Genomic DNA, 12,169 nt, shown 5'->3' with positions numbered 1-12,169 from the left:
ACTGTTGTGCTTCATTGGGGATCCAGATACAAAGCAACCAGATCTAACCTATTCCTTCAATTCATGAACGAAGTTAACAAGTCAAACCAACCAATCCAGTATTAAGGGGAACCTGTCACCATGAAAATGCAGTTGGGCAGATTGATATATAGTTTTATGGGAAAATATTCAGTATAACTTGTAATTTATATTGCTGCGTATTCTGGGCTTTGAGGTCCAGGCGGCGGTCCTATCAGTGATTGAAAGCCTGCCCTTTATGACTGTGTATATAGAGATAGCTGTCAATCACTGATAGGACCGTCTCCGGGACTTCAGAGCCCAGAATGAGCAGGAATCTAAATTAATAAATTACAAGTTATATAGTTTTCTGGGAAAAGATTCTGTAAATCAATCTGTTCAGCTGCTTCTGCTCTATAACATGCTGCCTGCAGATTGCATAGCATTTTCATGTATAAGAGGTTCCCTTTAATACTAGAATCGGTTGGTGTGACTTTTCTCATGAATGGAAGGAAGAAGTTGTTTCTGGTTAATTTGAAGTATCAATTGTAAATTTAATTTACTGACTTTGGAGGGATAGGACTCAGCACTTTCACTTGTTAAATGATTTCTAGGTCAGCGCCATGCACTCTATTTTGTCATTGTAATATACATGATTGATGTGTGCCAGAATATACAATTTTCAAATCATGCTCTTAAAAAAAACACAACTCCCCAAAAAACTCACATAAAACCCCAAAGCCTTGTCTCTGACCAGAGTATGATCTGGAACACAAAGGTAAAGATTGTAGTGAACTGTGAACACATAGCTATGACCAGTAAGCCTTTAAGAAAGTTTCCAAGGGAGTGGAATAATCAGCAAATATTACACCTAAAAGTTAATGTGTCTGTAGCAAGATGTACTATAAACACTGTGCAAGGAACAATACTGAGTGTGGCTTTTCATGAGTGTTAGCCGTTTGTATAGGATGAAGGTTGGAGAATTCATCTGAAGTGGTTCCTGCAGGGGAAAAACATGCAACATAGGCAGGAGAACAAACAACTCCACTTTATATGCCCATAGCAGGACCAAAAAAAGTCAGCAATACTACATTGTTTTCATTGGTTCAAGTAACTCTTGTCTAACCATCTCTTAATGCTTCATTGCCAAAACAAGGCATTCCTGATGCCTTTGTGCACTCTTCAAGCAAGTTTGTGAGATTTCAGAATCTGAGAATCCTTCGTCTTCTACTGCTGAGGTTTCAAGATCTACAGCAGTGTCTGGGAGATCAGGGTCTGCTTCGTCATTGCTCTCTGCGCTGTAATCCACTTCTTCCAGGAAACGAGGCTCATCATCTTCCAAAACATAGGTAGTTGGACTGAAATTGAAAATAAAGATACATATAAAAATATATCAGCCACTGAAAAGTGAGATCCACGTACGGTATTTGGTTCACAGGCAATAACTAGAATTTCCTATCTGCAGTGTAAAATGGTAAATTGGGGCTTTTGAGATAATCTTCAAATCAGTAGTGACCCTTTGTGTCTTCTGAAGTTCTGCTTTGAGATTTACCTCATGCAGCACCTAGTCTACCATATCAGCCATGAGCATGAGGAGCAGATCTTGGACCACTGATCAGTAATAACCACTAGGTGCACTCATATGCCCTCAAAACTAGTGAACACAAAGTATCTTTGTGACCAACATGTTCTTTTTAGTAAGGATATGTTCACATGGTGCAAATTTGTGCAAAAATCCATGTGAAGTGTGTTTCCGATAGATTTCATTGGGAATCTGCACTGTAGTTCATACAAGTAGCCACACACAGGTTAGCCTTTGAATGGACCTAATCCACAAGCAGATACCTGATATAGTAGACTGATGTCAGTTTTGCGTTCTACTGCAAATACACAAACGGTTTTTCCACTGGAAAAATCTGTCAGATGAACATAGCCTAAACTTGAGAAAACCCGACCGCAATGGTAGAAGACGATACTCTGAAAATAAAAAGCAACAGCATCAATTTCTTGTACTGTTTACCAATTCTGAATCTGCTTACCTTCATGACTAACTCTTTTTCACTGAGTTTTCATAAAACCTTTGATGTCATAGAAACATATAAAAAATGTTGACTGTTGCGAGGTCCAAGTGCTGGGACTCCTACCGGTTACTAGAACCAGAAGAGCTCGCCTATCGCGCTCTATCTCCTTGCTTTAAGACAGAACGCAAGAAAGACTCAATAGAAAGTCTATCGGCCCATCTCATTTCTGTCCCATGCAGTATGTGAGCACTTCTCTCTAGCGAGAGGGAATAACCTTTGACATATCCAAAGTTTTATGAAAATGTTGTGACCCATTAACTAAAAGGTATTTTTCCTTACTGCTCTAAGTTAGCCAACTAATGTTTGATAACCAAGCACTAGCTGGGTCCCATGGGTGTTGGATTAAAGGAATTCTACTGCACTAACATATGTGTTCCTAGTGAAAAAATGTCCACGATGTTGCTTGAAGGTTCTGAGCACAAAGAGTTTGCATTGAAAAGAAAGAAGCAAGCTCTCTACACCCAGTTTCATTGCTCTCCTGTGGGGCTAGATAAACATATTTGCGGAGAAGCTTTAAGTGCTTCTAAATATTTCATCGGATAAGTATCTCAGACAAGCTTCTACAGCCTGCTACATCTTCATTTTATTCATAATCAAATAATACACATTATATTGATCTAAAGCACTGTGCACAGATGAGTTTCAAGCATCCTAATATATTAACAGAAAGCCACAGAAACGGCCAGGTCTGAGGACGAGCATGTCTACCAACTACAAGTCCAAATCATATTGGGCAAACGAGGTCAAGATAAGGAATGGATCAAGAGACAAAGAAAAATGATAATAAACGTAAATAGCTGCTTACATATATTTACAATGACACATCAGAAAATAAGAGGGAAATATTGTAAACGGCATACGAAAAGGCACTAAATCATGGGTGCACAACCCGCGGCCCATAGAGCCAAGGCTTGCGGCCCCCGTCTTCCTGGACAGAAACACAGGTGATCTGTGTTTCTGCCTGCAGCACCGCATGATGGAGCATTACAGCTCCTGCTCCCGCACTGTAGCAGGAGCAGGTCTGTTCCCGGCTGTCAGTGACAGTGGGGGAGCCGAGGAGAAGGCAGAAGCAGTGTATCAGCGCTTCTGTCTTCTCAGATCGGTGAGCGCTATGCAGGGTGGACCTGGCTTGGGGGCAGAGCTGCAGGGTCAGGTGACCCTGATCAGCTCTGCCTGTGCATAATGACCCCACAGCAGGCTGGTTTGCCCTGTAACTGGGACTCCTTTAGATGCCCCAGTTACAGTGGAAATAGTGCAAAAAAAAGTCTGTGTCCCCAAAGGTCTTTCAGTGACCTCTTGGGGACAAATTATGTGGAAATAATGAGTTAAAAAATTATTTAATATAATAAAACATTTATTAAAAATATAATAAAACACAAATAAAATCAAAAAAGAAATAAAATATAATGTGGCAAAAAATAGAAAATTATTAAAAAAAAAATACAAAAATAAAATACAAATAAAAAGGAAAAAAAAATAAAAGGAAAAATTGCAAAATAAAAGAGAGTGTTCACTGTCCCCTAACAGTCTTTTTATGATCCCTTGTGGGGACACATTATATGGCAAAAATATAATAAAAAAAATAATAGAGAATAAAAAAATGTAAACAAAAAAAAATACAAATAAAAAAATTATTTAAAAAAAGCGCTAAATAGTACAGTGTTCATTGTCCCCCAACAGTCTTTTTATGACATATTATGTGGCAAAAATATATTTAAATAGTAAGCAATAAACCAATTATAAAAAATAAAAATACAATAAAATATTAATAAAATACAAATAAACCTAAAAAATAAAAAGGAAAATTAACAAAAAGGTGTCAGTGTCCCCAAAGGTCTTTTTATGACCTCTTGGGGGATATTATTTGTAGCAGAAATATATAAAAAATTAAGTTAAAAAATAAAAAATATTGAAACCGTCGCCAAAATCGCCCCCATTCACGTGAAACTATACCTATTATAACAGACACAAAATAGGGAACTAATTATAATAATTTATTCAGTGGAAGTTTGCATATTTAAAGAATAAGGAGCTATAGTTTTGAAAAAAATGCTTGTATACAGTTTCCCCCAAATAAAAAAAATAAAAAATGTATAAGGTCCTATGTATCAAGTGAAAAATTGTTGCAAAAATTATTTTGGTATTCCCAACACACAAAAAAGTTACAACCATTCGAACCACCATGTGCGCTCAATCACAAAAAAAAGTGTCTGTTCAGGCCTGGTTATTAAAGTGCTAACTAAATAAGCGCTTTCCCCACTGTTAAAGGAAAATGCTTACTGGTTATTGTATGGCACCTGTAACTGGCAGGAGGTGGTAATAACCAGGGAGCGCCGTCCTCTTATTTGCGGCCCATTGAAATAGAGCAATGTGACAATGCGGCCCTCAGACAAAAAAGGTTGTGCACCGCTGCACTAAATGATATATCTTGTAGACTGTGAGCCCTTGTAGACAGGACCCTCTCTCTGTACCAGTCTATTAATCTGTAACCTTAAGCCATTTATTGTACTTGCTTGTTTTTAGCGCTAAGTCACATTATGTTTTTATGTATTTCATATGTACAGTGCCCTGGAGGCTGACATGTTCTTTCTTTCATTGCACAGACAACACATTGATTTCAATGAGCACTTTATTTACCAAATGGTGCCAAAGGAAAGAAATGGAACAGTTAAAGGGGATGTTCAAGTTTATTTTATTGATGACCTATTCTCAGGATAGGTCATCAATATCAGATTGGCGGGAGTCCGACACCTGGTCTCTTTATTGTTTACCTGCTCGCCGCAACAGCAGCAGTAACATAGTTTATAAGGCCGAATGCACACGGCTGTGAGCGGTCCGTGGTATCCCGGCCTGGCATCCTGCTGAGAGCAGGAGCGCACGGCGTCATTGGTTGCTATGACGCCGTGCGCTTCATGCCGCCGCTGCACTACAGTAATACACTCATATAGATCATACGAATGTATTACTGTAGTGCAGCGGCGGCATGAAGCGCACGGCGTCATAGCAACCAATGACGCCGTGCGCTCCTGCTCTCAGCAGGATGCCAGGCCGGGATACCACAGACCACTCACGGCCATGTAACACGACCATGTGCATTCGGCCTAAGGCTGAAAAAAGACATCTGTCTATCCAGTTCAGCCTGTTATCCTGCAAGTTGATCTAGTGCAGGGATGCTCAACCTGTGGCCCTTCAGCTGTTGTAAAACTACAACTCCCACCATACCCTGCGGTAGGCTGATAGCTGTAGGCTGTTCAGGCATGCTGGGAGTTGTAGTTTTGCAACAGCTGGAGGGCTGCAGGTTGAGCATGCCTGATCTAGAGGAAGGCAAAAAAAACCTGGGAGGTAGAAGCCAATTTTCCTCACTTTAGGGGGAATAATTCCTTCCCGACTCCAATCTGGCAATCAGAATAACTCCCTGGATCAACGACCCCTCTCTAGTAGCTATAGCCTGTAATATTATTAGGGTATTTTCACACTAGCGTTATTCTTTTCCGGCATAGAGTTCCGTCAAAAGGGCTCTATGCCGGAAAAGAACCGATCAGGCATATCCCAATGCATTCTGAATGGATAGAAATCCGTTCAGTTTGCATCAGTATGCCTTCCGTTCAGACACTGTCAGGCATTTTGGCCGGACATAATACCGCAGCAATGCCTGATCAGTCGCCGGAAGCAGGATCCGACATTAATTCCCATTGACTTGAATTAGTGCCGGCATTGCAAAACAACTGAAGGACGGATCCGTCCTTCCGGTCTGCGCATGCGCATACCGGGAGAACTGAGAGAAAGACTGCAAGACGGATCCGTCCATCTGCATGACAAGCGGAGAGACGGATCCGTTCTTGCAATGCATTTGTAGACGGATCCGCACCCGGATCCGTCTACAAATGCTGTCAGTTGTCACACTGATCGGCAGATCCGGCAGGCAGCTCCGACGACGGAACTGCTTGCTGGATCAAACTGCCTCTAGTGTGAAAATAGCCTTACAATCTAGAAACAAATCCAGGCCCCTCTTGAACTCTTTTAAGTGAACTCATCACCACCTCCTCAGGCAAAGAGTTCCATAGTCTCACTGCTCTTACCGTAAAGAATCCTCTTCTATGTTTGTGTACAAACCTTCTTTCCTCCAGACACCGAGGATGTCCCTTTGTCACCGTCACAGTCCTCGGTATAAATAGATGATGGAATTGATCTCTGTACAGACCCCTGATATATTTATACATAGCAATTAGATCTCCCCTCAGTCGTCTTTTTTCTAACGTGAATAACCCTAATGTTGATAATATTTCAGGGTACTGTAGTTGCCCCATTCCAGTTATTACTTTAGTTGCCCTCCTCTGGACCCTCTCCAGCTCTGCTATGTCTGCCTTGTTCACTGGAGCCCAGAACTGTACACAGTACTCCATGTGTGGTCTGACTAATGATTTGTAAAGTGGTAGGACTATGTTCTCATCACGGGCATCTATGCCCCTTTTGATGCAACCCATTATCTTATTGGCCTTGGCAGCAGCTGCCTGACACTGGTTTCTACAGTTATTTGCTGTCCACTAAGATTCCTAAGTCCTTTTCCATGTCAGTGTTACCCAGTGTTTTACCATTTAGTATGTACTGGTGACTTGCATTATTCCTTCCCATGTGCATAGCCTTACATTTGTCAGTGTTAAACCTTATCTGTCACTTATCTGCCCAAGCCTCCAATCTATCCAGACCCATCTGCAGCCGTGTACTGTCCTCTTCCGTGTTAATTACTTTACAAAGTTTAGTGTCATCCGTAAAAAATATTATTTTACTGTACAAGCCTTCTACAAGATCATTAATAAATATATTGAAGAGAATAGGGCCCAATACTGACCCCTGAGGTACTCCACTAGTGACAGTGACCCAATCTGAGTATGTACCGTTAATAACCACCCTCTGTTTTCTATCATTGAGCCAGTTACTTACCCACATACAGACGTTATCCCCCAGTCCGAGCATTCTCATTTTATATATTAACCTTTTATGTGGTACAGTGTCAAATGCTTTGGAAAAGTCCAGATATTTGACATCCATTGATTCACCGCTGTCAAGTCTAGAACTTACCTCCTCATAGAAACTGATTAAATTAGTTTGACATGACCGATTCCTCATGAAGCCATGCAGATATGGCGTTATTTGCTTATTTCCATAAGCAAATTATTTTCTTATTTTGTATTTCAGTGAGCAGGTGTAATAACAAGAAGCCGTTCCATTCACTTCTATAGGACTGCTCGTTCCTATATACTTGAATAGCGTGCAAGCGTGAGCTGGAATGGCACACGTCTTATCTACAAACAGCTGATCGACGGGAGTACGGGGTGTTAAACCCAGCCGATCTGATACTGTTGACCTATCCTGAGAATAGGTCACCAATAAAAATAACTTATATTGATTATCCATCCCCAGGATAAGTCATTAATATCAGATTGGCAGGGGTGTGACTCTCTGCACCCCTGCCGATCAGCTGCTTGAAGCATTAGTAGCAGTATTGCTGTCTACTAACAAGTTAGAATTGTCCAATATGGAATATCCCTTTATTATGATAGAGCTCTACAAAGGGGGCTACCGTATGTGTTATCTTTTTAAAATAGAAAGATAAAGAAACACAACTGTTTGCACAGATTTTTTTTCCAGAAATAACAGACTGTACCAGTATCTGGTGTGTGTAATGGAATATGGCTGTTTTTATTGGGAAAATCCTTTTTTTTTTTTTTTCTCTGAAGATAGATATGGTAATTCTCAAGTGGCTGCAGAAATACACATTATGCTAAGTGACAATGTTTTAACTTTTTATTGAGCTCCTATAGGAGATCCCCATATACAGAAAAACTGTTCTTTCTTAGCCCAGGACAGCAATCCCACAGGGACTGGCAGATTTGTATTCCTTCATTTGGATTGTTCATATAGTGATTGCTTCCTAGTGAATATACTAACACTTGCCTACTCAATGGACACCAATATACAGCTTACTTTCTTTCTCCCTTACTTCAGGTAACCGAACCTACTCCAAACAGCTGGACCTTGGCTGGATAATCTATTCACCCTTTTTTGCATACCAGGAATCATATTTTACTACATTTTTCACCCTGGACCACAAAGTATCAGGAGGTCCTCTTCCTGTATTCTTCACCACATGTAACCAGAAGGGACTATAAAGGTGCCCCACGAAGGAGCAATAGGGATTTGGTCACTGGCTATACCACTGACCTAAAGGAACCAGATGTTGCATGCACCATCTGAGAACCAGTCCTTACCACTGACCACTTGCTAAATATATACTCAAATATAGCAAAGAAGCTGAGATCCTTCAGCGGAGGACTTGTCTGAACTATACAATATTGGTGACAATCTGGTCATGCTAAGCACAGCTATTTCATTATACATTTGGTTGCTTCATATGTATACCTTTATAGCTCCTTAGGCTACTTTCACACTTGCGATCATGCACTAGAACACCTTCCCAATTAAAATATACCTTTTATTAATAATGAACTAAAATCTGGCCTACAGCCGGACTACACATAACAGGAGAGTCAGCAAGACATACAATACAATACTATAATCAATGAGACAAGGGGTATACTGGTAGTACATGTGACAACATCCAAAAAAGGAATCCTTGACATGTATATAGGAGACGGCTGAGGAATCAATTACGATACGATAAACGACAATTATAGCTCAATGATGACCTGATATTGGTGGGGCCATCATAGAAAAACAGTAATGCAATATGGTCACTTGACTCTACATACAGGGAGTGCAGAATTATTAGGCAAGTTGTATTTTTGAGGATTAATTTTATTATTGAACAACAACCATGTTCTCAATGAACCCAAAAAACTCATTAATATTAAAGCTGAATATTTTTGGAAGTAGTTTTTAGTTTGTTTTTAGTTTTAGCTATTTTAGGGGGATATCTGTGTGTGCAGGTGACTATTACTGTGCATAATTATTAGGCAACTTAACAAAAAACTAATATATACCCATTTCAATTATTTATTTTTACCAGTGAAACCAATATAACATCTCAACATTCACAAATATACATTTCTGACATTCAAAAACAAAACAAAAACAAATCAGTGACCAATATAGCCACCTTTCTTTGCAAGGACACTCAAAAGCCTGCCATCCATGGATTCTGTCAGTGTTTTGATCTGTTCACCATCAACATTGCGTGCAGCAGCAACCACAGCCTCCCAGACACTGTTCAGAGAGGTGTACTGTTTTCCCTCCTTGTAAATCTCACATTTGATGATGGACCACAGGTTCTCAATGGGGTTCAGATCAGGTGAACAAGGAGGCCATGTCATTAGATTTTCTTCTTTTATACCCTTTCTTGCCAGCCACGCTGTGGAGTACTTGGACGCGTGTGATGGAGCATTGTCCTGCATGAAAATCATGTTTTTCTTGAAGGATGCAGACTTCTTCCTGTACCACTGCTTGAAGAAGGTGTCTTCCAGAAACTGGCAGTAGGACTGGGAGTTGAGCTTGACTCCATCCTCAACCCGAAAAGGCCCCACAAGCTCATCTTTGATGATACCAGCCCAAACCAGTACTCCACCTCCACCTTGCTGGCGTCTGAGTCGGACTGGAGCTCTCTGCCCTTTACCAATCCAGCCACGGGCCAATCCATCTGGCCCATCAAGACTCACTCTCATTTCATCAGTCCATAAAACCTTAGAAAAATCAGTCTTGAGATATTTCTTGGCCCAGTCTTGACGTTTTCAGCTTGTGTGTCTTGTTCAGTGGTGGTCGTCTTTCAGCCTTTCTTACCTTGGCCATGTCTCTGAGTATTGCACACCTTGTGCTTTTGGGCACTCCAGTGATGTTGCAGCTCTGAAATATGGCCAAACTGGTGGCAAGTGGCATCTTGGCAGCTGCACGCTTGACTTTTCTCAGTTCATGGGCAGTTATTTTGCGCCTTGGTTTTTCCACACGCTTCTTGCGACCCTGTTGACTATTTTGAATGAAACGCTTGATTGTTCGATGATCACGCTTCAGAAGCTTTGCAATTTTAAGAGTGCTGCATCCCTCTGCAAGATATCTCACTATTTTTGACTTTTCTGAGCCTGTCAAGTCCTTCTTTTGACCCATTTTGCCAAAGGAAAGGAAGTTGCCTAATAATTATGCACACCTGATATAGGGTGTTGATGTCATTAGACCACACCCCTTCTCATTACAGAGATGCACATCACCTAATATGCTTAATTGGTAGTAGGCTTTCGAGCCTATACAGCTTGGAGTAAGACAACATGCAAAAAGAGGATGATGTGGTCAAAATACTCATTTACCTAATAATTCTGTACAGGGTGTATATTCCGCGGTTATACATGGTTTGCTGAATTACTATGCATATTTTCCGTGAAAATTCACGTACTTTCACACTTGCGGCAGAGGATTCCGGCAGGCAGTTCCGTCATCAGGATCCTGATCCGTATGACAAATGCATTAAAATGCCGGATCCGTCTCTGCGGTGTCATCTGGAAAAGCGGATCCGGCATTTTTTATTTTTTTGTGGTCTCAGCATGCGCAAACAGCAAAAACAGATCCTTTTTGCCGGGGCCAGATCCGGCATTAATGCATGTCAATGGAAAAAAATGCAAGTGTTCCGGAATTTTGGACGGAGATACAACAGCAGCATGCTGCGGTATTACCTCCGTCCTGAAAAAGCAAAAATACTGAACTGAAGACATCCTGAACGGATTGCTCTCCACTCAGAATGCATGGGGATAAAACTGATCAGTTATTTTCCGGTATTGAGCCCCTAGGACGGAACTCAATGCCGGAAAAGAATAACGCTAGTGTGAAAAGTACCCTTAGAAGGGCAAACACAGCAGGCAATTAATACTGCTTGCTAGTTCCAGGAGGTGAAAGCTACATTTACATGCAGCTATCACCCTCCACTATATAGGGATGAGGGATCGCTGCTCCAATTGCCCGTCCCCATAAAGAATGACTGTTTATACAACACGATCTGCTGCACCAGAAGTGCTTTCACCTGATGAACGAGTGTTTGCTTGTTCATCGGGTGATCAGTGGCACCTTTAGGCAGCACAATGATCAGGAGTATTCCTATAATTGGCTCGATCATTGGCCATGTAATGGGACCTTAACACAGGTACGTACTTTTTCTTCAGGGTTCTTGGGATAAATTCAAAGCTGACTCTTAACAAAACCTATTTGTTATTAATCAGGCACAAGGGACTGGGACGTAGACAAATTCAGTAGGCGGTAAAGCTAGACACAAAATGCAGCTATTTGATCTCCTGTAATGTACTGTATATTTAAAAGGTCCTTTACATTAGGTTTTAATGCATTTTGCACATGCTTAGCTTTTATTATAAATCATAACTCTCCCCTGAACACATACTGCATCTCACATAAAAATCATCTCAATTTATGCTCTCTGCATGGACACACAGGGAGCAATTTATCACTGCTATATGGCAGCTTTCTTACATACAAGAGTCGCTGATTTTTGCTCAAGCACAAAAAATATTGTTTTCTGGTACTGTATTTTCTACACTTATGTCAGTTTTCTTTTTTTTTAAATGGGTGGAACCAACTCGCCACAACACATTTATTATAATTTGGCAAAAATGATAGCAGAGATGTGCAGCAAGAGATGTGTGGCTCCTATTAAATTTGGTGTACCTTAATCCAACTGACTGCAAAATTTCCTAACTCCGGTCCTCGGGACCCACCTGCTGGTCAGGATTTGAGAATATCCCACAGAATGAATACCTGTGTTAAGTCCTGATGCATGGACACTAATTATATCATCTGCTCAACACTAAGGAAATCCTGAAAACATGACCGGTAGATGGGTCCCGAGGACCGGAGTTGAGAAACCCTGGCCTACAGAGTTCAAAGGGAGCCTCTCAAAAGTTTCTGTATTATGATCATATTTACATGCAGCAGTTTCATCTTTGTATGAATCTAATGGGAAGCATACAAATATCATACTAATCTATGTCTCTTTTGGGCTGTATTAGACCCGCCGATGGTCAGCCAGATCATTGATAACGAGCATTTGTAGAAACACTCCTTAAGCTGCGTTCACACGGGCG

The 12,169-nt window shown here is 40.9% G+C and overlaps 1 protein-coding gene across 7 annotated transcripts in view; it reads right to left on the bottom strand.

Annotated features, from left to right (window-relative positions):
• Positions 1-362: 362 nt before the first annotated feature.
• Positions 363-12,169, bottom strand: part of AGTPBP1 (ATP/GTP binding carboxypeptidase 1) — a 197,881-nt gene continuing 186,074 nt past the window's right edge. For all 7 annotated transcript variants that reach the window (XM_040417016.1, XM_040417017.1, XM_040417015.1 and 4 more), the window contains one exon: positions 363-1,355. In XM_040417016.1, the coding sequence (XP_040272950.1) occupies positions 1,130-1,355 (226 nt within the window). In that variant the 3' untranslated portion in view covers positions 363-1,129. The remainder of the gene's footprint in view (positions 1,356-12,169) is intronic.

The sequence above is a fragment of the Bufo bufo genome, chromosome 2, assembly GCF_905171765.1.
Source record: "Bufo bufo chromosome 2, aBufBuf1.1, whole genome shotgun sequence".
NCBI classification, from domain to species: Eukaryota; Metazoa; Chordata; class Amphibia; order Anura; family Bufonidae; genus Bufo; species Bufo bufo.
Note: the sequence above shows the minus strand (reverse complement) of the source record. Positions and strands in the feature narration are given on the sequence as shown.